The sequence below is a fragment of the Pseudopipra pipra genome, chromosome 3, assembly GCF_036250125.1.
Source record: "Pseudopipra pipra isolate bDixPip1 chromosome 3, bDixPip1.hap1, whole genome shotgun sequence".
Taxonomy (NCBI): Eukaryota; Metazoa; Chordata; class Aves; order Passeriformes; family Pipridae; genus Pseudopipra; species Pseudopipra pipra.
The window spans coordinates 86828190-86855566 of record NC_087551.1 but is presented as its reverse complement, the minus strand read 5'-3'; the positions used below and the strand labels follow the sequence as shown (position 1 = coordinate 86855566).

Genomic DNA, 27377 nt, shown 5'->3' with positions numbered 1-27377 from the left:
GTTGTGAATTGCCTTCTGACATGATAGCTTATCTTTTGAAGTATTGTACTGTGATCTTTGCTTAATGTAATGCAGTCTTTACAAAGGGAGAAGAAAGCTGTCAGATTGTCTAACAGTTGTAAGATGAGCTCTGTTCTTCAGCTTATGGTTTTACACTAATACAAATAGCAATAATACGTGTTTAAGATTTGTAGGCTCTGTAAACTCAACGGAATAGTTTGTCTTGGAAAAATAACACAAATACTTTTGATCTTTGTTGTTGTTGTTAAAGTGGATCAGTTTGGATTCTAGTTCAGTAGTGGGTACAAATACAAAGGGCTTGCTTGCTTTGAGGCAAGAATGGGTAAGACTGGGAATGAGCAGTTGGGAAGTCCTTTTTTAAGTTGACATTGCTTTAGAAGTTGAAAATTAGTATCATCACATATCCATTAGCCCTTCTGATGCAGAATGTCTGAGAGACCAATGACGTGGTCTGGTCCCAAGGAGGAGTAACCATTTAAAAGACTGAATCTTATTTTTTAAAATAAAAAGCCTTGTATTTGTTGAAAATAGGAGTTGGAAAGGTAAGTGGAAACCTGAGTACTGATTGCTTTGAGTTAGCTGAGAAATTAACGTTTTTGAAGTACACTAATGAGTGAAACTGAAGACACAGGGAGGTTGTACAACTTGTCTTCTTCAGATATCTGAGTACAATGCTAGTATTAGGAGACTTGTAGCCACCCAGGGAGGTTTGTCTAGGGGTCACCTAGAGCCATTGTAAATTGGGCTTCTACTTTGAAGCCTAAAGAATCCTCCTCCCTCCATCCCCCATGTTAATTCCTAGAAGACTAGCCTCCAATTTAAGTAACTGAATGAGATTCTGAATCTGCCTCTTTGAGCTACATATTCCCATGTGTAAAGATGACTGTTCAGGTGCTTATTTCTTCAGTTGTTATTGATAGAGGTATAGCTAACAGTTAGTAGTTGTAGTTGTCCTGGAGGTGCCTTCTTTTCTTCATCTCCCCTATATTAAAAAAATATTTCCTCAGTTTTTTGAAATGCTGATGGATACTCATTGCATATTCTAGACTTGTCAGATATAGGGTACAAATTTCAAATTGCTTAAAGTTTGTTCACATTTTACTCTTACGTTCATTTAGTACTTTTGGAATTTTTAAGCATAATAAATTTTGCAATTGAAATTGTTATTTTGCAATTGAAAACATTCAACTCAGAATTAAAGCTGTCTAATGGCATCCCATTCCCTCCAGGCATTCTATTTGGCAAATTTCATTTTGTAAGAACAAAAGAGAAAGAGCTCAGATGCCTACTTATGCCATCTTACCATCTTGCTGGACCTGGCAGTGCTGTGATAGGTACAACTCTTTCATGTGACAGCAAGGTTATATGTAACTGTGTAAATGATGCCTTACATCATTTATCCTCCTTTCAGGATTGTATTTGGAGGAAGTCTGTGTAATTCTTTCTTTATGCAGTTGAAGATAGAGGGCTCTTGTCTCTGTAGGACCAGGTGCCATTTCGCGCTGCACAGTAAAAATTGTATATGAGCATGCCTTGCCATGAAGACTGGCAGCAGAAACATGATCAGTGAGTTGAGTTTAGTGAGGGAGTAAATGACAGTGTAAGACAGTATTGAGTATAAAAGGATTTTGTCTGGAGAAGGCACATTTTTTTATTCTGTAGAACAATACAGCTAGCTTCTTTGTATAGTATGAAGGTAGAATGGGCGTAGGTGCTAGTTGAAGGCATCGCAATTATGATTTCTTGACTATGAACCTTCTCTTTCTAAATGTGAATTTTAGTGAATTCAGTATTCTGGAATAGCATGTGACAGCAGTAAGAGTTTTAACTGTGCATTGAATATATTTTTTGTCACTAAACTCCTACTTTTGAGCCACTTTCATGTGTTAGCTCTTTTGTGCAGAAGCACATAGCTTGTGCATAGGCTTACAGTTCAGACTGTTGCTGTGAAAAATCTGTCGTTCCTGAATGTTTTGTCCTGTTTATGTGTGCTTGGTTAATACACTACAGTTACAGAAGAAATTTGATTGTATTTGGTCTTTAAGTTAGTTTACCCTCCATAGCTATCTTGAGGGAAGGGAGAGAGTAAGATGCTCATCCTGTGTTTTAAAGTCTTGACTGCCTCACGACATGACAGAGGTTTCTGATATGGTGTCTTTTTGTCTCTTTTGCTGCACATGCAGCCTAATAATACCTTTATGTATACCTCTGTCTGTGATCACAAACAGCACTTGACCAAATCATCATATGCTGCAGAGAGCATACGGCTTTATCAGAATATAGAACCAGGCTCAGTCCCACCACCAAACTCAGACTTGCTGTCTCTGGTTCATCAGGTGCTTGCTACAAAATATCTTCCTCTTTGATGTCTTACATCTCCTGCCAATTACTGCACCCCATATAATGTAACTAATCAGATTTTTTTTAATATTTTTTAACCTTATTTCACCCCTCCCCCCTTGTTCTCCCTTTCTCAGATTCTGACTTATGTTTGCCATGGCAGAAGGTTAAAAAACCTCCAGAGACTGAGAGGCCCTCCAGACTTGACCATCATATTGATGCTTATGCATAAATAACTTCAGTTGTTGATTTGAAGACTTCTAAAATTGCTTTAAAAATGTGTCTTTTTTCTCCAGAAAGGTGACAGGTACCTTACATTAAGTGATCAAGACCTCTGCTGCTAATCATTTTGTATTATTATATGTTTTAATGCAAGAAGTAGTTTCGAGGCTATCGGAGGTGATTGTGAGACTGGGAAGAAAAAACAAAAATGTATTTTTCACTTGTGCCTGAGCACTGATTTTGGTGGAGGGAGAGAGGGTAAGAGAGCCCACTGATGGGCTCTCTGTTGTGAAACAGCATTCTTCTCATCTATGCATTTATAGTTGGCTTGAGCCAGTACAACTGCATGTGTCTGCCAAAAGGTGTGATATGCATGGTCATCTGCTTTGTTTGCTCTTGCAGTCAGGCAGTTCCGTGGTCAGTAAGACAGGCTTGCTTTTGGCAGCAGTTGTAGAGTCGGTTAAAGCCGGCAGGAACACCGGGTCAGAGGAGTAGGTGTTATAGGTGGGGGTGATCTGTTGGATAGCAGCTGCCTGAACAGGGTGGTCCTGCTTGTGGTGCTTCCAGTGTGCCTGCAGTAATGCTCTTTTACCTTGCGGTTGGTCAGCTCAAAATGGTAAGGCAGCAGAAAAAAACTGGCAGAACCAGAATTATATTCTGGTTTATATTTTTTCCATCTCCCTGGCTCACATCAGCATCCAATATTCTGTCAGTGGAGATAGAGAAGGAGTATAAAATACACAGGAGGAATGGGACCCCTGCTTCTGTTGCCAGCTAACTTTTGGGTTGATTTAACTGTAATCCTGGACTGCATCCTGAGAGAAATGTCTGTAAAGTTCCAGCCTCCGTATTAGGAAGACATCTCTGAAACGGGAGAGGCTGTTATGTCAGTATGATCTGCTGAGTGACAGCAGCCCAGAGATTAGTATGTTTTGAAACAAAACCTCTGTTTGAACTTGTGCATTCATCTTAGTTGGCATCCATGCCCGTAGGATACAGAGTTATGACAGACGTCAGGTATGTCAATTCTAATTTCCCTAAGCCCTCATGTTGAGATACAGAGCTTGCTTGGCGATGCCAGTTTGCAGAGTTTCCGCCTCCCTTGCTGCTGGCAGCTTCATCCCACTGTGGTGCACTGCCCTGTGTGTTGTGCTGGCTGGGCTTCTGGAACAGCCTTCTGTAAAGGGAGCTGCTGGACTGGACCTGCTCTGCAAGTAGTGCATTGCTGTAATTGAGGAAAGTGTCAAATATATTGTAGCTGAGGGGCAAGAGTGAGTGCCTGGGAGGACAGGACAGAGGAAGAGAGGGAAACAGAACTCCTTAAACTTGATTTCTTGCAAAACTTTTCTAATATTGTAAAAGTAAAGTCTAATTTTCAATACATTACTCTTGACATTTCCTTACTATGAGGAAGGATATGATTTCCCAGATGCCAGCTTACATGAGTGATGAAGAGAAGGACTCAGATAATTGCAGAAGACAGAGAGATCCAGCTCTGTACTTGCTGGACAAAGGGCCCTAATCACCCCCAGAATGCCAATTCCATTTCCGTAGGTCAACTCTCCAAGGGAGAAGGAGGAAATGATAGAAAGGTGAGTCTGCAGTCATCCAGAGCAGCAGAAACTCTCAGCTTCCAAATCCCAAGCACAAACTAGGATTCTTCTTCAGTGGATTTTGTAGGTCCCAGCTTACAGGGAGCAATTGTCGGAGGTCAGCCTCATAAGGGGAACAAAAGGATTTGGATACCCAGGCCTATGGAAAGTTTGAGTCTCCTCAGTGTAGGTTGACAGCAAATGATACGGTCACCTTGATGATCATCTCTGCACTTCAGTCGCATTACTGTGGTTAGTGCTGCTTCATTGGAGTTTTTCTCTTTTCCCAATAATATTGTTTTCAGTTTTCATCTCATAATATTTTTGCATGCCTTCCCTTCAGCAATTTGTTTCCTACCTTTCTTGAACACATTCCTGCATACCATTTATTTAAAAATATTTTGGATACCGTCTAAGGTTTTCTGTAGTGCTTGTTACAGTTTTCTCAAAAGCCTTTGAAAAAATGTAGACTTTGAAAAACAATTTTTTTTTTTTGTTTTGCTTGCTTGTTTAATTTTTTTTAACTTGTTGAACAGGTTCAGTGTGCACTGTGTGTCTTCAGGGTATCCAGCTCGTGGAACCTGTCATGAGAAGAAGGGATTTGGCTACTTAGTCTGTTTGTGCCCATGTGATTTGTTTCATTTATTTAAACTGACATCAGAAGTATAACTTTTGTGGGTTTGGATTTTTAGCTTTGTTCTTCTAAGGGTATATTTGCTGTCCTGTACTAGATAGAGTAGGTTTTAGGAGATCAAAGATATTTGTGCTGTAGGAGGTGGATCTATTGTGGCAAAAATAAAAGTCTAATCAATAACAGCAACTTTATCCATTTTTCTGAAGGGGTAAGAAATAGAGTTTTTGCCTTCTAGCCTTGAATGCTCACTTTACTCTTTGACATTTATGAACTTTTAGGATCATCTTAATTTAGAGAAACAGATCTTGACTTATGCTGTTAACTCTTCATAGCTTGCTTGTGACATTATTCTGGTAATATTCCCTGAGATTATTTCTTAAGAATTGTTTTAATAATGAATGCATAAATATAGTGCACAGTCAGCAGATCTGCTTCTCAATCTTTTTGAAGTTGAAACTCTTGAAGTTGAGGAAAAAAAATAATTTACAGGAAGTGACAGTACAGTTTCATGTTGTTTCTGAGCATGGACCCCCACCACTCAACCTGACCTAAGTGCACGTCCTGCCACTGAAGGGAACACTTTCTCCCTGTGTGATCCTGCCCTCTTTAATAGCCCCTACTGGATTCTTTTTTTCCATTTTCAGATGGATGAGCATGTTGGTTTGTTTTACCACGTGGTTGGTGGAACATCAAAACTTATTTGAGGAGAGGCAAAAACATGTAAAAGAGGTTTTGGTCTACAAAACACTTCTACTTGCAGTGTTGGCTTAAGCTGCCTTAAATGAATCATGAAAATATGCCTTACTTGAAGGAAAAAAGATAGATGCTTCTGAGAGATTACTTTTCTTTCTTAGTGTCCTAATAACATCACAGAGCAGTATGTTATATTTGAAACTATGGTGTTTCGGTTTAAAAGATTGAACTAGAGGAGCTGATGTCACTTCCATGAATGACACGGCTTTCTGCAGGGGAAAAGACAGAGATGTTGGTAAGGGACAAGAGTGACGACCTTTATTTGATGCATCTTGCTTAAGACACAACAGTTCACATGGGTTCTTTTGTCATGATTTTTTGCAACAGTTTTCTTGGTGGAACCTGAATTTTCAGCTCTGGTTAAATGTACTGTGTATTTGCTATTAAAACAGAGATTGCCCTTAATTAAAATAAGACACCAAGTGAATTGTAAGGCTTGTATACTTGTTTACCGACAGATGAGAGGAGCAGAACTGCACAGCTGCAAAACTCATAAAATTTGAAAGACCAGTAAATGCCAGAAAATGAGTTGTCTTCTGGTCTCCCATCTGTTGTATTTGCTAAACCTTGATTTCAAAATTAAAATATTATGATGTGTCTCACTAAAAACTGATGCCTGTTTGCAAGGGGTGACTGTTTGTAAAATTGTGACTCTGGATACCAGGAAAACCTAACACCCCATACCTTTTTCTGCAAAAAACTAAAAAGTTCCAAGCCACACAGTGGTTAAACACATTTGTGAGGCTAGTATGCTGAATCAAAAAGTCAAATAAAAATGCTTTCCAAGCTAAATAAATAGAGTTGAAAAGTTTTTATAAGAGAAAATGGGAAGTCATTATTCCTGAAGATGAGCTTTATGAACCTGTTGTACTTTAAAGATGCGAGAAAATTTAGTATGATTTCTTTCCTGTTCCCTTCGGTGAAAACAGGAAATAAAAGAGGAACTAAAATTATAAACATAGACTAATATAAGATTTATTTGATTAAATAAGAACTCATCTAGTATTGCATGTTTCTGTGCCTCTTTAAAAAAGCAATACTTGTTTGAGACTATTCCCTTTTCAAATGTTTAAATATATGTTCATAATGATTGCAGGAATTCTGCCTCACTGTGTGCCTTGTGGTAAGAATGTGGAAAAAAGGCTTTTGTAGTAATAAGGCAAAATGCCCAGCTGCATTTACTTTTCCCTCTCTTCTGTTTTATGTACTTAATCCTGTTTCATAACAAGATGTTGTGACTTAGTTGAAGTATTAGTCTCCCAAATAACTCATCAAACTTTTGATCTAATAACTGTTTTGTTTATGTATACCTTTAGTTGTCAGAAGTAATGAGATACTTCAAAAAAGTAATTCACTTTCAAGGAAACTTGCTTTCGAGTAAATGGGAACCTTTTATCTATTTCCTGTAAGTTTGGCCATTGTATTATTCAGCTTAATAAAAACATCTTAGTCAGCTGAGAAATACATGAATTTTTCATAGATGGGATGGATAAAAGATTTTAAACATAGTCTTTTGGGCATGATAATTTTCCTGCTGCTCAAGTATATGATTTAGAATTTCCTAGATAAATCCCGCAATTACAGCAGAATGTAATCTCATATTGGTCCATATTAGAAGTACTTACTACAAAGTGACTGCAAGATAAGAATATTTTTGTGTATTCTATACTTGTATTAAATAATTCCCTGTCTGTATAAGCCCTCTATCTACTTTGGTGTCCATTCGGTATTCTGTGGGCCCTGACTGTGTTTGGTAGGATTAAATTTTTAGAGATGACTTTGCATGTCTCCTGGGGGGAGAGGAATTAAGGAACAAGTTAACCAGTTATTTTTAATTTGGCACTTTGAGAATCAGCATTTCACTGCCTGTGCTTTATTCTGTGTTGATTTATATTCTCTTATTTCTGTTCCCTGGCACCTTATTTTTCTCCCTTTCTGATTTTCCTCTCTGCCCCTTGTTTGTGTGCCTTTGCCTGGATTGTGTTTTTGCAGAATGCTTATGAGGTTACAAAAAACATCTGGCAAATTTGTGGTAATGTTTAAGATAAAGTATTTGTGTTTCACGATCATGTGAAATGCTTTAAACATTACAAGGATACACAGATTGCCTAGAAAAGTATGCTGTCATTTATCAGTACCAGCTTGTGACTATGTGAGAAGCTAAATGTCTTTACTGCTTTTAAGATGGATTTTTATAAATCCATTAAAGAATTAGTAATGTAGTGTCTCTGTAGTAGCAAGGGCCTTAGCTTGTAGGACAGAGGGGTGTTGAACAGAAGTGTAAAGGAATGTTTTCTCTCATTGTTAGTCTTTCAGTATTTTGCTGACTCAACCTCTCACCACAGCAGGAATTTCTGTTAGTCTGAGTTTGCTTCTGTGGAAAGAGGTGTGATCTGTAGAAGACACAGCTCTGCCGGGGTCAGTCTGATGCTGCCTCCATGGAATCGCTGCCCCCAGACCTGCCTGTTCCTCTGGAGACTCACTGCTGTGTCTGTTTTCTTTGCAGTTCCTCATTTCAGTGTCACATTCCATATTTGCAAATCAGTGCTTCATCTCCTGCTTTGTTTCCTCATGCACCCAAAGAATCGTGCTTGCCTGAAACACACATCACCTTGGAAAAAGAAGTCTTAGTGGTGGTCTGCAGCAGAGGGTGTGTTTTCAATAGAGCTCTGCATTCAGTAGATACCAAGACCTCTCCTGAGGTTTTGCATATGTGGAGTCACAGCTGTTCCTCCCTTTGGTGAACTGATAAACTTAGAATTTGCCCTGCAGGTGACGTGAGTTTTGCAGTCCACAGTGTTCAGTGCTTGCTCTTGTTAATGTAACTGAGAGCATTTAAGTGTGCAGTGAGTGCACTGGGATTTAGGGAAGAGGAAAGGTCAGACTCTGCCATACATGCTTCTGCCTTTCCTCTTCCTGGTGAGAGGTACTGTAAAAAAGTTTTGCCTCAACGATGAAGTGTTTTATGAAGCCTTTTCAGAACGCACACTTCCCTTTGAATGTTCTTTAGCTGGAAAAGTAAGTGGTTTTTCAAGTAAATTGCTTGTGGAGCTAATGCTGTAAATGCTCATATGCTTTTTTAATGCATGAGTTTTTTTTTAAATAATGGTTGTCCTTTATGACTGCATTTGCACACATTACTTCCTGTGGTTCAATGTGGGAGCATTAAAAAGTCAAATCACCATTACTTCCTATGTTTCCTTTTTTGTCAGTAGCAAGATACATTCCAGTTATTGATAAACTAAACCTATTTCCTGGTCAGATAATAAATTATCATTTTCCACAAAACTGGTGAAAAATAGTTACTTATGCCTACCTGAATAATGATCTCAGTGGGAAAAAAAAAAGTCAATTTTCCTGTGTGGGAAAGTATTTTCTGGCACATGTCAGATCTTAAATTTTCAAGATTTTAATGCAGCTTGATGAAAAAGATTTAATCCTTCATACAAAAGGGACAGTAAGGGTGCCTACAGGAGAGGAGCAATTCTAACTGCTTTTTTCAGAAGACCTTTTCCTACAAGGTCTGTAGTAAGGACACTAAGCTCCAGATATGTTTGAACCTTTTAATATCGTGATTATGTATTTGCCAGTGATTACATTAAGGATCAAATGACATTAATGGTCATGAGCAGGTACACACATATATTTACTGAAGAAAGACTACATACACTGTGCTTGACAGAAATTACCTGGATATTTAGAAGCTTTCCACTGGTGACTTTGGCTTTGCTTGATGTGCTGTCTCAGTAGACATCTGAAATACTTAGACTCTCTCCCACACTATGAAGCAAAAGCAAAGGTACCTTTTGGGAGATGGATATGGAGCTGTTTCAGGACAAATCTTTTAATCAGTACAACCAGAGCAAGAGATCTGATATTCATCCTAGAGCTCATGTCTGTGGTTAAGCTAAGTAAAGGTAAGCGCTGTAAGCATTTAGAGAAGGAGGGGTTGGCAGATTTTCAGAGGTGGTGTTGTAGATTGTTCTTTTTTTATTATTTTTTCCTAAATCTATGGCATTGGAAATTTGTTAGGAAGTAAAAGATGCTGCCTTTCAGAGAAGTAAGTAAATCATCTAAGTAAATCAGCTGTTGCGAAGTATTTTGCCTGTGTAGACTCGGGAAAGCCAGGAGCTGGAATATGCTCTGTTCACAGATGTGTCTGCAACTTGTTTTGTATACCAGCTCCCAACCATATGGACTTTTTGCTATTTTGCCTTTCAGTCGTCATGTTGTAAATTGCCGACCCCTGTTTTTTAGGTTTCCTTTAACCTCTGGGGTCATAGACTGATTCAGGGTGGCAGGGATAGTAGTTATATCATATAGTCCACCCTCATGCTGAAAGGAGGGTCTACACTTGATCCATGTTGCCTGGAGCTCTATCCCCTCAGGTCTTGAAAGCTTCCATGAGTGGAGATTTCACAGCTTATCTAGACAGCCTCTTCCAATGCTTAAGTATCCTTAAGACTGCTTCAAGTCTCAGTTTACTCAGTCTCCCTGTGGAGCCTGTCCTTCAAATAACATCAGCAACATAACACCAAGCAGTGGCAACCTGCTCGTTTTCTTGACAAAATGGTTCTAAACATTCGTTCCAAATCTGTTCTTTGTGTGGTGTCAGACCTTCATCGAACTGTCAGTCTGCTGTTCATCCCAAATGTGTTTCCTGTACTGCAGTAACTCAGGTTAAGCTGCCATTTTAGTTCAGGCTTTTCAAGTGCCAAACCCTAGTTGTATCATCCAAGATCATCCAACTGTATCTTGCTGAATTATTAGGTGGTGATTCTAAACAGCACAGCATAATCTATCAGGGTAATTTAGCAACTAATGCATATCAGGCTCTTGTTTATGATTCATTTTTAGAGCATTTTTCCATCATACGGTAAAGTACAGTTCTCAGTGGTATTTCTGTTGGTTTATTCTCCATTTAGTGAAATATGCAGTTATCCTGCTTGAGCTAATGGAGCAGATTATAGCAAAAGGTGTGATGGATGTTGCTTTTGTTACGAGTGATTAACGTGTGTTCTTACAGTATACCACCTTTCTGAATACCATTTAATCTTTTCTTCAAAACAGGCAGAGTGGCTTTAAAACATCATCAAAATATTTCTGACTTCTTTGTTATCTGAAAAATGTCAACCCTTAATAATCCGAAAATGACGTTTTTCTCGTATGATACAGTCAAAACAGAGATTAAGGGAGAGGTTGTAATAGATTTTTTCTAATTATTCTCCAAAAATCATCCCAGAAAAATCACTACTAGTCTAAGCTTTAAGAAGTCCAGCACTTTTCTGGAATCTTAATGCTGACTGCAAAGCTCGAACTGTTTCCTTTTTCTGGAGAACAGTTTTAAATAAACCTTGAAATGAACCTGTAGCCCCTGTCTGTTATCACTAAAGCATTTTTCCAGGTTGCTGTCAGAGTCAGGACTTGGCAAGGAACCAGATTGGTGCGGGTCAGTTTGATTATTCCTCTGCCATGTTCCTGGGGCTTACAGGTGGCTGTTAGAGAAAGTGTGTACTGAGGCTGGGCATGTGAATCTCACTGCATTTGCTTTAGCACAGGCCACGTTCCGAAAGGTTTGTATTGGGTTCTCTGTTCCAATGGGCTTCAGGAAGGCATTTTAGTATAGACAGACTGATGGACCCTGACTGGAAAAGTTCTAGTACTAAGCCTGCAACTACATAAGTAGGTCTGCATGTGCCACCTCTTGGAAGATGCTGGACTGGGTCTTGAAAGCATTGGTAGACTGAAGTTACTTCATCAATTTGGCCACATTTGCTGTACCATCAGTTGTGTGATTTGTAGCATTGTTATCGTCTGGGATTTTCCACTACACAGGATACCTTCATTCTCTTGTTACATAAGGTAATGGAGAGCTGATACATGAGACAATGAATTCGGATTGTGTTTGGATATTATTTATGGAGTATTTTAAGGATATTTGGGACAGGTGAATGTGATAGGTGATTCACAAGTCCTTGATACTGAATGTTATTTGGAGGCCCAAGCAGATACAATAGATCAGGTTTCTGAATCAGTTGTCTGTATGAGAACTAAACGGTGTTTATGGTACAGCTGGGAAATAGTTGAAAGTGACTTGGTTTTGTTTTGGTTTTTAATAGAAATGGAAACATTACAGCACAAATTGACTAGTGGGTTGAACAAAAGGTGGAAAGAAGATGAGGAAGGCAGGGCTTAGGGAAAAAAATAATGAGGCTTGATGCATTTTTTCGACATTACTTTTAAAATTTTCTGTGAAATGAGGAATGTATATCATAACTTTAAAAAGCATTTCCTTATGTATTGCAAATATAATTATTTCTTGAGTCAAGTACTCTGTTTCAGTATAATAGTATAATAGCTCTTCATTGGCAGATAGATCCTTAATATATATGGCATTTAAAAATGAGTGACAGTGAATAGTTTGGGTAAATACTGTGTAGGAGGCTGTTTTTCTTATTTAAATATCTTGATGCAGTTAAGTAATTGTTTCATATATCTAGGCACAAGATTTAAGTTAATGTTTACATATTTGCCCTGAGCTGAACTCCTACAGGATTTTATTACTCGGATTAACAGGTGAATGTTATATGCTATAAACTGCCAAAAGTATAAATCTGCTGAAAGTCCATGCCACCTGTCTGAAACAAGCAAACAATACACCTTCATCTCCTCATTAAACCAAATAAAAATATTGGGCACATAAAGGGTTTACTAAAGAAGAAGGATAGAATGGTCTGCTTTTGATTAATCACAAGCAAATAATAATTGGGAAAAGCAAGATGTTCTAATAGCCTTTTGATTTCACAAATAACATTTTAAGCACGAACAATTCTATTGATTGCTCACTTTGAGGCACACATTGTAAACAGTCACTTAATAGTATCTTTAGGGCAAATGAGTCTTATTGCATTAAGTAATGGGAATATCACATTGCACCTTTTTTCTGTTTGATGCTCAGTTTTTATTTTGCCTTTGCCTTTCATTTTACCTTGTTACAGTTCTAATTCATTAACCTATCCACAGTTGATGAAGTTGTTAAGCCTTAGTTAAATTTATGCTCTGTAGAGCTGTCACATGCTTCTAAACATCAACTGAGAACGATGGAGATTTTGGATATTTTAAGGTCTAATAGAATGACTCGGTTTGGTAGGTTAGGGTGAGATGAGTTAAAATATGTGACATGTCTCTGACATGTCTCTGAACTTACTGAGATGTAATGTTTGATAGAAAACATACTGAGACATAATATTTCATGTAAACCATATGAACAGTTTTGCATTCTTTCCTTACTGCCTGAAGTAACAAGCAGTATGCTTTGCCATGATGGGCTAGTCATTTGGATCATGGGAAGATGCAGCTTGTAGTGGTAGGGCATCAGGCTCTTGGTGAATGTTTACAGCAGATCCAGAAATGACATTGTGAAGCTGATGGAAAGTATCTCCTTGTTGAGGCTATTGTACATTACATTGTATCACATTTCTTCAGTAGAGGTGAATTGAGTAACTAGTGGAGTGGTGGAAGTCACATCTGATCCAGAGAAAAGGATCAGTGCACTACATTGAATCCTCCTGGATTAATGTTGAGTGGGGACTCTTACCTGCTCAGTTCCTTACACTGTTGGAGATTACAGTGAATGCTTAATGTTAGTTTTTATTTCTTTAACCTAATACAAAATGAATTAATGTCCTATTATTCCTATCCTATTATTAATTTCCTGTTATTCCTATCCTGTTATTAATTTCCTAATCACTTAAGGAGTGTGTATGGAATCATGTTTGACCTGTTTCCAAAACCAAAGTATATAGCTGGTAGTTTGCAATAGGTTATGTTTTAGTCTTTTTTTAAAAGGTTGGAATCACTTCATCTGTTATGTCTAGCAATGTTACTGGTTCACTATAAAGCGTTCTTTGATATAGTTCTAATCACACTAAAGTTGACTTCTAAATTTTGTGAAAGGATTAAATTAAAATTTTTTCACTGGTTGATTATTAGGCCTAGTGCACAATTGCATCAATTGCTAGTGAAGTCCTGGATGGTCAGCTTTAGCTGAAGTGTCAGAAGCCAAAATCGGAAAACCACAGTAGATTGGTTTGGATTTGGATAGTGGGGATGATGAAACCATGACTATGATTGGCTGTATTCTGTGAGCAGAATACAAAGGGTAAATGTATACTCGTGGGTATTTAGGACCATGGTTCTGCCTAAAAAGTGTAAGGGTCTATGAAACTAGACAATTCCAGATATGGGGGAAGAAACTGGAATAATTTATTGAACACACGAGTGCAATTTAAGGGTCTTGGGGCCTGGACATGTTAATGAGGAGGACAGGTTATGATAATAAGGGAATTACACAAGTTTTTACTACAGTTACCCAATTGATTAGTATTTCCCTCAGCCAGGATTACATGGGGGGAAGAGGATAAAGGGGTTTAAACATGGTTCGATAACATCATCTCAAAGTCCTTCCTTATTTTGCTGCAGGAGCCAGGCTAATCCACGTGGTTGCGTATCTACAGGTCTTGTGAGGAAGGTCTAGTCCCTCAGGTTACAGGATTTCTCTCAGTCCCTGTTGCCCAAGGTTTACTGCATAGACCCACCAGGCTCCTTTCTGCTGACAGCTGGGTTTTGGCTCCTACAAAAAAGGCAGCTTTGTCTTCCCCTCTCTGCTTATGAATATTCTTGCTCCCTCCCTTTTGGTGGTGTTAGTGTTTCTGGAGCTGTGTGTAGATCACATCAGCTCACTGAGGAGCTGAAGCTAACTCCTGCAAACAAAAATAAGTTATCTGAAATGGGATGAGATGGTCAGAATGTGTCATCTAAGTGTATTTGTGGGTGCTTGTTATGTAGAGGCTTCCGTAAAATCAGTCTGGTGACAGTTAGAGATTGCATACATGAAAATAAAAGTTGGAAGCAGTATAGAGCTTAATAAGATGAAAGACTGTTTAGAGATAGAGCAGAGACCCAACACTGTTGTGTTGGGGTTTTTTTAATTTTAGGCAAGAAGCCTGCAGTTCCTGCCTTTGATAGCATAAAGGTACTGTCACATTTTGCCTAATATGACCCTTTATTTACAGTTTTTAATAGCTGGTGGCCATAAACAATGTAGAGAGTGTGTGATAAGTGGTGTGCTTTCTGGGGATCCTGGAGGGGGAGTCTTACAAACTGCAGTTTCACAAATAGCTCCCTCAGTGTCAGAACTGATTGTAGCAGCCCTATAGATGTGCTACATGGTAGATCCTTCCCATACGGTTGTAGCAGTTGTAGCATAGCTGACACTCCTGATTTTTCATTCACACCAGTGTAGTTTACCATGTATCTCTACAAATACTTGCTCCAACTCTGCGGGGTGTGGAAAGGCTGGCGCTGTGTTGGGTCTTCTTTTTATTCATATGTTTGGCTATCGCTCTGGTTAATGATTAAGAAAAAAACATAACAGGATAAAGAGTCAAAGTAGGACTGGTTTAGACTTGGAAGACTTCCTTGCTGTGTTCTTCTTTCCCACTCTCCATTCCTACCTCTGTCAATGTATCTGTATATGATAAACGAGTTGTACTGTAATGCATGTGTTGCAAATCACTGTCTTTTGCTTTAGCTTTTACCAGATTCGTGCATCTATGAAAATTCCTCCAAGAATTCCACACAAATTAGAAGCTAGTTTGTTACATGGAACTGGTAAGTGCCAAAACTTTTAAGAAATGTAAAACTTTTAGTAAATGAGGTAATTATCTTGCCTTGCTAATTAAGGATCATGCTTTTTGTCTTATATTGTTGTAACTAATATGTAAGTGCTTTTAATTTTGTTACTAACACAATAAAAATATACCTTGTTCTTAGCAGTGAGACTTGAAAGTTGGTTACAGAATTCGTGTAACTGGTTTTCCTCTGTTGATTGTCTTTGCTGGTAGCAAAACATGATGATTCCTTTATATTAGTGCCTTCAGCTTTTTCCACTGATCTGCTCAATCTTCTCCATGTTCCAGGGTAAGATGACCAAGATCTCATTTAAGGAGTTACCTCAAAATAGTGGAGAACTTCAGATACAGGCTCTTATCCAGATTGATAAGCTCATTTTTTTCCTGAAAAGAACACTTTGAAAGGATCCAGCTTTCAATCTTGTTCTGTTGTTGCCTGGTAATAAGGTTGAAAATTTATTTAACCTCCAGAACAGAATTACCCACTCCCTCATCTTTTTGCTTTTTTAACCTGACATTCACTTTTGGTTTCTTTGTCCAGGCAAACTGAACCCAGGGAAAGCTGTTAGTGCTCTCCCAATTCTGTGTAGCCCACACCGCAGCGTGCTGTGAAAATGTGAAAAGCAAAAAATTAATCAAGTTTTTAAATGTCGAGTGGAATTATTGGAATTGCAAGGGACAAAAACCTGCTGTAGTCTGAGAAAATGCGATGTGATATTACTGAAACCTGAATTTTTGAGGCTATTTTGAAAGTAACTGAGTAGAGCAACAGTGTAGATACAGAATTTTGGTCAAGATTCCTGAATATTTCTTGGATTTTTGTGAGGTAAATAAGTAATTCTTAGGAACCAAGATTGCTCCACTTCAAAGGCAAGGTTTAATGTAGTTTGGAGAATTTGACTCTGGTAGATATCCTTTACTAAAAAATATTGTTTGAACAGTGACACTTATTAATATGCTTTATATTGCTGGAAAAAAAATTTCCATTTCAAGGTATATTTTAGAATGGTCGTTATTTTTTCAGAAAGTTTCAATCTTGTTATTAATTGTGACATATATGTTAGGTTTTCTGTCTCCTGTTACTAGGCATAAAGGATAAGACTACAGTTTGGTGTGAGTTTAGATCAGCAGTGCTGTCAAAGAAAAAAATTCTGCCCTTGTTTCCCCTTGGCTGCTTTTTCTTGCCTTCATATTGCTCTTTGTGCCGTGACACAGGTGCCTGTTTCGGTCGGGGTGCTCAACAGGGGAGCTCATTCAGCTGACCAGCAGCCATTTCACAAAAAACCAAACCCCTTCAAAGCCAAAAACTTGGAGCCCTTTTTAGATCAGTCTCTCAGGTTTTTTTTCAGGTAGTTACTGATAATGTTTGTCCCACAACAAAGCAAAAGAAAGGGTACAAGCTGGTCAATGAAAGGGCGTTAGTTTGTCCTTGTGGACATGATAGTGCTCCGTCTTGCTGAGGATCCCTGCTTTCCGTTCCCTTCAGCTGCTTGCTTATTTTAGCAGAGCTGGATGCTGTAACTCAGACTTGCAGCTCTCCTGCTGAAGGTGGAGGAGTAGCTGATACTAGTTCCTGAGACTGCTGTTATGTGTATAAAATAGCTATTAGGGTATGTGTGGAGTAGCACTAGGAGTGTTGACCTGTGTGGAAGCGTTGCGTGTTGACCACAGAGGAGACTGGTCAGGAGGCCACTACTCCCACTCTTGAGAATGATGTCCTGTGTTGAACAGGTACTTCTTCCTATACTCTTCTATCTCTTCTCTCTTTCTTATACTTACCTATTCTAAATCCTGTCACTTTGATGTGTCATGGTTTTCCCACTCCAGTTCAAGTCTTTTTGCCTACTTCTAGCTCTCCCTAGCCTCTGCACAAGTCACCTCAGTTTCCTTACCTTCGTGTTTTCCCCTCTCCTGCAGACAGTTTGACCTCTCTCCTCCTTTTATTTCCACAAGTCAAATATAAAGTCTTAGTTTTTCCTCTTCTTTCTGTTCCTTTGCATCTCCTTCCATCCCTTGCCCAGCCCTTGCCAGCTCTTAGTGAGGTCCTTTGTTAATAGAAATGGAAAACAGTTTATTTAAATTTCCCACATCAGCTAGTTCACTGGAATTGCTTGCTGCCCAGCATGAGTGTCATTACAGGTATCATAGGGTGATTCACTTGCTTTAGCTCTAGCCTTGTGAAGGTCTCCTGTTATTCTTGTCATTTGAAGGAAGATGTCATGCTGCAGAAAGTTATAAGAAAGACCTATGTGTTTCTAGCCTGTATGAGGTTGTTTCAGATTTTAGGGTATTCTGAATTCCTCCTTCTCTCAAAAATTTGTGGCTGGTTTTCAGAGGAAAAAAAGTTGGGGGGGACAACAAAAGCAGGTTAGGAAGGACTGAGATTCATCTGTTTTTATGATGCAAGAGTAAATTAATTCCCCGCTATTTTTCCCCTTCATTGAGGAAAAGGCTTTTTGTGTGGTTAGAAGCTTAGAAAGAGTCTTGACCAGTGAAGTCAGTGCACCGTTAATTTAAAAAATAGTAGTTCTGCTTATTGACTCATGTTTGTGAGACCTTGCTCCCTGTGTGGAAGTGGCTCAGCCTGTTCCTGACATCAGGTTTTCCTCTGCAGTTCCCCTCTCTCTTTTGAGGGTGTGGATTCACATTACATTGGAGTCAGCAGAACTGAGGGCTGTAACTCAGGGCTGGATGGTGCACAGGAAGTGGGACCTTGGCCGTTTGTCTCCAGCTCTTCTTTTGTATCAAACAGGAGCAGGATCCCTTTTGCTGATGCTGTGCAGTTCTATCAGATTATGTGCCATGTGAAACCATACCTGCTCTGCCCTTCACCTGTAACAGATGACACAGGTGGACATAAGCTGAAAGTGGCATTATACATAGGGGAATTACACTGTAGTGATTCAGCCTTTGTAAGCATTTTGTCCAGGACACCTAAACCAAAGATATGTATGAAAGCACTTCAGCAAAACCCAGTATTAGTACTTGTTTCTAGTTTCTGAAAGGAAGTTGAACTAAGCTGTTACTAAGATTATAGAGTGGGAATGTTTGCCAAGGGTAGTGATATTCTATCAGAGCCCCCAGATCTGTAGAGTGCAAACTGCAGATTCTTTGCTCCTGTGGATTCCATTGAAATAATTTATTAAGAAGAATCGAAAGAATTTTAAAAATGTTTTTCATCCCCATTTACACAATTTCTAAGACTTTGTGTTCTGGTAGAAGTTGATGTTATTGAGCTTTTTTCTAAGAGGAGTCATAAGAAAGTATCAGTATTTCTGTTAATTCTGTTCTTCCAAGTTACATCATCTTTTATCTATTTTTCTTCAGAGGATAGTACCTATCACAATACTTCCTGTGTGAAAACCCCTTGTTATTATGATAAATACTTCCTCAGTAACTGTTTTTAAATATTCTCCTTCTTGTTTCTTCTGCAAGTCTTTTAACATTTTTTTTTGGCAAAAGATTCCCCAATAATTTATCACAGTTTTCTGAACTCTTTTTGATGAGTAGCCTATGGATTGAAAGCATAAGTGTCATACTGCATGAGAAATAAAAGGTTCGGTTGATAAACTTGGAATTGGTCTGGCCAGAGTAGGATGCAAAGATATGGAAGGCAAGAATGAGTCACCTCTGTTCTTGATTAATTCAGTGGAGTGGTATATGTCATTTAACCTCTTTGTCTCATCTGTAGGTAATTAAGAGTCTTCAGTGTGGTTAAACCCTGCAAATCAACATGAATGCTGGATGAAACAAGACGGATTTCAGGACTTTCATTAGAATTTTTAATGCCTAGAATGTCTTACTTCCAGTCATAACAAAGAAAAAATTCATCAGTTCAGAACTTATATTAAATGCAAATTAAATTAAAAATATTTACACAGTGTTTCTTTGAAACAAAATGTACTCCTTCAAGCTCCAGCAGTTGCTGACTGAAAACTGCTGGTATTATTAGTGTTACAGTTTTAATAGTGGTCATGAAACTGATGGAAATGATAGTTCCACTTACTTGGAGCTCTGAGTTTTCCAGTTATGTTAATACTTGTTTCTCTCTCCAGGTACAGATCTTGCATTTCCTGCTTCAGTCCATGACAATATAGTTTGCAGTAAAACATTTCAGATTCTTTACAAAAATGAGGAAGTTTCTGTGAACGATGTGATGATTTTCAAAATAAAAATGCTCTTGGATGAGAGGAAGGTAATCTGCCATTCAACTTTACTATATCCAGATAATTCAATCTTCATTATGTACAATTTGAATTGGTACAAATAAGGGACCTGAAAGATTTCATGCTTCTACAATTTCTTTGTAGATTGAGGAGTCACTTAATGAAATGAATTTTCTACTAACATTAGATCTACACTTCACGGATACAGACTATTCGTAAGTTTAAATATGAAAGTTTTTATTAAAGTGACAATATATGTTAACTTTTTAAACTGATTAGATCTGTATTATTTATAGGTGTAGTGTGTTCATATTAGACATAAATGATGGTTAAAAAGAAATCCACTGCTCAAGTCTGTAAAGATTTCATAACTGGTTTGTCTCATTCTGATAAATTTTTTTTCTTGGGGAAGATACCTTTGCATTCCAAAGTATAGACCTATGCTAAATTGCCAGCTGTGTCAGTTATTAATAACTTGCATTTTAAGTATAGTTGTTCTAATTGTATGTTGGTTTCTTAATTTCTTTTTAGACCAGATGACCTGAGCACACTACAGCCAATTAGTAGCCGAACTTTAAAGTTGCACTTTAACTTACACCAGGGCCTTCATCATTATGTCAACGTTATGTTTGATTACTTCCACCTTTCTGTCATATCGGTTATAGTCCATGCTTCTTTGGTTGCTCTGCATCAGCCATTGATAAGGTAATCTCTCATTAATAAAATGCAAATACATTATTGAGTGTTCAAATGAAATGCTATAAAAACAGAATAATTAAGAAGGAATTAAATCTATGGCCAATATTGTTTTCTGTATGGTGATTTTAGAATACTGGACCCAGAGGGATGAGAAACTTCTTGTTTTCAAAGTTACCTGAAAAAAATTCGGTTGTTTTTTTTTTTTGTTAGAAATAAGAGCATGTAATATAGAAGAGAGATAATACTCAAGATCGGAGAAGTGGAGGAATGTATAAATATCTGTATTTATACATGTATATTTGTATGTATAAATATTTATGAATTTTCCTAATCAGGCAGATCTGCTGCTCACTCTAGTTAGTGACTGAAATAGCTGCCATTAATACAAATAGGGCACCTTCTGTTAGCTATCTTATCTGCACAGTTTTCAGTTACTGCTTGAATGGCAGTGATATCTGCAAATGATGCATTTGCTATTTTCTTAAAGTAAATGGAACCATAGAATTTACTTTTCTCTTTAAAAAAGATTTTGCCTCATTTTTACTGGAGCCTTTTTTATATCATTTACTTGTGTCACCCTTTGCAATCTGTTTACTTCTCTCTGTCAAAAGTAAGTGTGAAAAAGGGCTGTGCAGTCAGACACAGTCACACATATGAAGTGTTCTTTAAACAGCTTTTTCTTTAGCATATCTGTCTTTTCCTTCCTTCATTATCTTCACATATACAATGAAACTGCCCTTAAATTTGTTCATATTCAAGTTCAGTCTGTGCTGTAAATGCCCAAACCTTTAGCTTAAGGTATTGACTGCTTGTGCCTGTCTTCACATCATCAGAGCTATATCTCTGTGTATGTTAGACAGCTGTTCTGTGCAATAGGGCTGTGCTGGTGTGGAGGATTCAACTGGCTTATGTGCTTTTTTGTTCTTTTTTCCCCCCTCCAAGTGGTTTGAGTTGTTTTGATGATGTGTTTTAGGCATGGTTATTTATAGTAGATGAGCTGACACGTCTGAAGGGATAGTGCAGTATTATATGGGATAGAAACAAGTACTGAGGAGGTGGGAATTGTTGTTGGAAACTTCATCTGATAAATGCACTTAAATGCACTTTTTAATGCACTTAAAGTAGCATCGTGTATGTAAAGTGTGCATTGCCACACTGTACTGCAACTGAATTGAGGCGTTAAACCTGTATGTATCCCATAGCTGTAGGGCTGAACTTAACTTCATTGTCAGAAATTGAAAAATAGATTTTGTTACTAATTTACAGTTAGAAACGAATTTGTCCCTGCTGACCTTTTAAAAAGCTCTGTTTTTGGCTTTTCAAGTGATGATACAATAATGCGAATTAATTTCAAACCTCAACTTGATACAGCTTGTGTAAAGAGATATTGGAACAAAACAGCAACTTCTATGCTGCTTCCATTATCTTTAGAGTAGATTGTTGCTGGTGTCCACAAAATTATTTTAAGGATTCACATTGTCCCTTAAATCAGCTTAGGATGGGGAGAGGAAGAAACTTTCAAATTTACAGTGTTTTGTTTCTGCTGGGCTCCCCCATATTTAGCACATAGCAAATACTTGATAGTTGCAGTATCCACATCTGGCTCACTTTTCTGGAGCACCTCTTTCTGAAAAACCTGAAAATTGCAGGCATCACTCCTCTTCATCCTTTGGGCTTTCGTGGGTGACAGTTTTCCTCCTCTGTTTGCATCATGCTTACATTATTGACACCTCTTCCTTTCCTATGGGGGGTTTACTTTTTGAGTGTTTTGTTCTTCAGAGTAGCATCCAGGTTCACTTTCTCTGTGAACAGCCAGTATTAACACTTCCATTGAAAGAGAGGAGCTAATTTTACTTGGTTACAGCCCTGGAGGCCTGTGCAATCTACTCTTTTTTATTAACCTGGCATTGCTTATTTCTGCCCGTTACTTAATAGTCCTCACTTTCTGCATTCATTTATTTTTCATTCATTTTTTCTAGTTCTTTGTTCTCACAAGGCTACTGTTGCAGTTTGCTCTGTTCTCCCAGGGGTTCAGGATGGGATCTCCTCCTCAGTAGGCAGAGGTCAGGCATCCCTTAGGAAAACAGCAATGGCAGTTTGTGTGACAGCTTTTCAGCTTCTTGCTACTGCTTCATTTTTAAGAGGTAAAGTCCCCACAGCAAAGTTGGCAGAAAATGAACACTTCTTACCTGTTATAGTTCAGAATTTATCTCTCTGGCTTAAACTTTCAGGAATATTGTTTAAATTAATTGAGATTTGCCTTAGAAATAATAAGGAAGAGGTTCCACAAATCCCCTGGCCTAGTCTGCTGACCTTCATGGTGAGAGATGGCCACAGAACAGCTAAGACTAATAATTTGTTAAATTTCTCCAACTAGTTGGAGACCTGTTTTGAAGAGAACTACTTTAGAAGCACTGCTCCCCTGGCACAGCATCAGAGACTTAATTGAGGTATCTGGGTCATTGTGAAGGGTTCTGTAAGGGCAGACCACCGTGCTAGGAACTTACAGGATCTTACTGAGGGTCCTTGTTTCTACTACTTTTCAAGAAAAATCAAGGATTTGTTTTAACTGTGATAGCTTGGTGACACGTAGTATGTTCAAATTATCAATTCATTTGTGCTTTTTGCAGTTTTCCTCGCCCAGTGAAGAATACATGGTTGAACAGGAATGCACCAGCACAAAACAGGGACTCTGTGATTCCTTCTCTTGAAAGTGTGGTCTTTGGCAATAACTACACAAAACAGTTATCAGCAGACGTAAGAATATATCAGTTTAAGATTTTATTTGTATTCTGTTGGGAGGTGAGAATCTTATCTTTTCTGCAGGAATATTACTTGATAAAGAATGAATTTTGTTGGAGTTACTTTGGGATGCCATGTGATAAGGGAAATGAGAAAAATTGTTCCAAAAGGCTGTGTTCCATGCTTCGGGAACATACAGGTGGAAAGCTTACAATATTAAGTGTTTAAACTTCTTTTTTAATGTCTTGCAATCCATTGAAAATCACAAAAATGACAAGTTTGTGAAAAGAGGCAATTGTTTATCTTTTTTAGTCATTCTCCTAACACTTCATTTATTGTACAAAATTAATGTGTGCCGTTTTTCTTTATTTTAGGGTTGCAGCTTTGTTGTTTCAGAATCTTTCCTCAACCATGCTTATAATTTCCACTATACACTTTGTGCCAGTTTACTGCTTGCTTTCAAAGGGTTACACAGCTATTTCATTATGATAACAAAGGAGCTCCCCTCTTCTCACCGAATTGAACTGGGTATGTTCAGTTTAATAAAATGCATCACTTTCTTGTCAATGTTCATTAAGAATACACTCTTCTAGACTAAACTGTCACTGATCTCATACATCTGGTATATCTAAAATATTTTTGCTTGAAGAAAAAATAAAGTAGAAAGAAGTACTGTCACCTTACTAATAAAATAAGGAGATAAGAGCCTAAGTCTATGCAAGTATATATTTTCTTGTTGGTCTTGATTTGTGCAGTTATTTCAAATCACTATGTTTAGTGGTGAGAAAGTTAGAGCTCTTAATCCAAAGTAGCACACTGCACTTCTTTGTTTGTTATATGGAAACTTTGCATATTCGTACAAAAATTTGTAACTCTGTAAGCTTTTGATTTGAGAAGAATATTTTAATGGAAACTTATCTGAAAAAAGACCTACAAGAAAAAATTGCTGCTGGCTCAGTTTGTATCGTAACTTTTTAAACAGATTTAGGTACCACGAAGACTTTTAGTTAACCACATTTGATGAAAATAACTGCAAAAGCATTAAATGAAATGTATGGAAATGCACATGTGCATTACATTTCTGTAGAATGCAGGTACATTAGAGAGCCAACCCTCAATTTGTGAAGTAGAAGAGCAGTGCAAGTAAAAAAGAAAAATACACTGACATTGGAAAGAATGATTTAGACTTTTTTCTCAGCAAGCATATACCTTTTTTAGTCATGTTCTGACTTTTGGAATTTACATGTAGACAGCATTCATTGATTTTTATATTGTTTAACTTTACCATTGTCAAAACTAAGCATAGTGAAACAGTAAGGTTGGCAATTGAGATATGAAGGCTATTTTAAAAACGTATATGGTCAATTAATAATTCAAACAAAGAATGTTTCACTTGTGTATTACAAAATTCAAAACTGTTTTTAGGGGAAGAAATTTTTTTGAGGGAGTATATCAGAAATCTGTAGAAAAATACTAGAAACTGAGGCTTTTCCTTCATGTAAGTAAAAGTACTGCAACACGCTGCAAAGAGCGTCTGTGTCAGTTATCTTAATATGGAGGGAAACACCTTTTTAAAGGAATAACTCAGCTCTTAGTCTTCCTTTTAAGGTCCAAATGTGGTTTTTTTCGAAATCATAGAACCATAGGATGGTTTAGGTTGGAAAAGACCTCTAAAGATCATGGAGTCCAAGCATTAACCTGGCACCACCATGTTCACCACTAAACCATATCCCCAGGTGCCACATCCACATGCCTTTTGAACACCTCGAGGGATGGTGACTCCACCACTTCCCTGGGCAGCTTGTTCCAATGCCTGATCACCCTTTCAGTGAAGAAATTTTTCATAATATGCAATCTAAACCTCCCCTGGTACAGCTTGAGACCATTTCCTTTTGACCTGTCACTAGTTTCCTGGGAGAAGAGGCTGAGCCCCACCTGGATACAACCTCCTTTCAGGTAGTTGCAGAGAGCAATAAGGTCTCCCTGGAGCCTCCTTTTCTCCCTGCTAAAGAACCTCAGCTTCCTTGGCCGCTCCTCATAGAACTTGTACTCCCTGCACCACCTCCACTGCCCTCCTGGACACACTCCATCAGCTCAGTAGAGTCTGATGGCACTATTGTTATTGTAAGGATAGGCTTAGACTAAATCTTGATGCTTAAGTGTTTCAGACAGGACCTTCAATTCCCCTAAAACATTCCTTCACAATATATATAAATAATAGAAAAAAGCCAGCCACCAAGTTGCATACTTGGGTTGTATCTTTCAATTTAGCTTACCTTTGGGAATGAAAGTTTGAACAGAAATACTCAAAATAAATATCTGAATAGAATATATTACAGCTTACATTTAACGTTCATTGTATGTGTTGTGCTGAGAGTTTGTTTCCTGTGGGTTTGATTTTTTATTTTTATTATGTCTCTGCTAGAATTACTTTGGTTTTTTGTATTTGTAAATATCTTTTTCATTTATTTCAGTTATTTTATATATATACTGATTGGGACAATTGATGTAATAAAAAGTACTAATAATGTAAATACTAATTCTTTTTGCTCATGAAAAATAACTAATGCCTACCATTAACACTAATTTTTCTAAAATCTATCAATAGTAAAAAAAAAAAGCTGTGTTTCTGAAATGTCTGTAAAGAAATTGAAGCTCACTGAACCTCACAAAGTACACAACTGTCATTCGCAATTTTTTTAATTTTTAAACTAACTATTTTATAGTGGATATTTTATCTGTGAAGTTTAAATGGGCATTGCAGAAGAGAATATCTAATCCTGTTTAAACTCCAGAATCATCACTTTTTTGTTTTAGATTAAATTATTATCTCTCTAATTTTGTTTCTTCTGTTTGCTTTGCTGTTGCTCTGTCATATAATTTTAACACAAGAGAGTGATTTTGCAGAAGCATGTGCAGACAACTGTTTGGACTTGATAAGTGTAATTGAGCATTTAAGTATTACTTGTTTCAGGAAATAAAAAAATGCTACCTTAATGTGATTCACAAATGACACTCTAGAAACTACACTAAAATGGTATATTTTCATGTACTGGTCTAACTGCACTAATTGCTAGGCTAGCAATAAGCTCTTTTACTAACTTTAAGGCAAATAATAAATCACAGATGAAAACCAGAGTGTAGTAACTAGTCATGTGTGTGCAATCCCTGTAACTAGCCAAGGCCAGCATGCAGGTCCTTTATGAACGCCTTCTCAGAAGAAAATATCCACGAACCCAGAGAGACGCCTACCTAGGTATGTTTTCAAAGCAGGTGATATAACCCCTCAGATTTTTATTGATACTATAAAATATTATATTATTAATAATGATATAAAATATTACATTCTTTTATAGACAGGAACACTATTTCAGTATTCAGCCATTTTGAACATATGATAAAGTCTGAAGTCTGCAGAATTGAGCTACTTACTGCTAGGCTGAATATAGATAATAAAATGAGACATTATTGCTGTTCTTTGGTTTAGCATTGTTCTTTTTTAAAATGACTGAAGAGTTCGGTCAGTCATCAACATTAAAAAATATTGCTAAAAATTGTAGTTTAATTTAATTCAACACAGTCTTTTGTTTTTATTTTTTTTTAGATAATTAAAGACTAATACCTTTTCTTTCTGAGAAATCTTTCACGTTGCTTCTAGTATCTCAAGATTTGATTCTTCCAAACACTACACAAGACATTATCAGAGCTTAGGGTGCATTTGTCCGTATCTACATGGCCAGTTCTCCCTTTGGAGAGTGTCAGTGTTGGCCTGATGCTGAACAAAGGATGACATGCTGTTTAAGCACAAGGAAGTTTCTGATGGGAAAAGGATATAATGGCATTTCAGTCTCATAGGAGGTCACCAGCTTAATCATCATCAGCTGCATTTTGGTTTTGTTGTAAAAAGAAAACAAAACTATTTTTTAGCAGAGTCAGCAAAATTGCATCAGATGGTTGCTGGGTGAACATTACATTTTAGTGCTTGAGTTCTTTTTGTCTTGTATTATCACAGTTCCTTTTTTTTTTCTTAATATAGCATTGTAGTTTGGGGTTTTCTGTACTGATTTTAGATTTCAGAGTTTTAAATCTTGTTCAACAAGCCTATTCTCAATTGAAGTGTAACAAACAAGATAAATAATCAGTATTGTGTCATAAATAAACCATTTAATTTTTCACTAATGACAAAATTTGGCCACACCAAAAGTAGCATCGTATTTTAAGCTGTTTTCACATATTTTCGGAATAATTGTCTTCAAGTGCTCTTTAGCAAATACAGGTATGTGTAGTTTCTTTCGACAGCTTTTGTAAATTTGTTTCTGAGAACTTCATGCATTCCTTCAATTTGCATATTTTCTCAGAACTTTGAGTTGTATGAGTTAATTTGTGTGGCATTAAGTTTAAACCTAAGTATGTTGGATGCAATTACTTGAAAATCCATGTATACTTACAAATCTAGGTTGTATAATTCAAAGATAAGTTGAGGAAACACATCGTTGCTGTTCTGTAAACCTGTGTT

General features: G+C 37.4%; 1 protein-coding gene across 4 annotated transcripts in view; it reads left to right on the top strand.

The window, feature by feature from the left end:
- FAM135A (family with sequence similarity 135 member A) overlaps positions 1–27377 on the top strand; it is an 82500-nt gene that overhangs the window by 26002 nt on the left and 29121 nt on the right. For 3 of the 4 annotated variants that reach the window (XR_010429402.1, XM_064650204.1, XM_064650205.1), the window contains 7 exons: positions 15155–15234; positions 19310–19449; positions 19565–19635; positions 19952–20125; positions 22750–22876; positions 23236–23389; positions 26040–26117. Coding sequence is in view for 3 of the 4 variants with exons in the window: in XM_064650204.1 (XP_064506274.1) it covers positions 15155–15234; positions 19310–19449; positions 19565–19635; positions 19952–20125; positions 22750–22876; positions 23236–23389; positions 26040–26117 (824 nt within the window). In the remaining variant the exon portion in view is untranslated. The remainder of the gene's footprint in view (positions 1–15154; positions 15235–19309; positions 19450–19564; positions 19636–19951; positions 20126–22749; positions 22877–23235; positions 23390–26039; positions 26118–27377) is intronic. The other variant, XM_064650206.1, reaches the window with a different exon arrangement.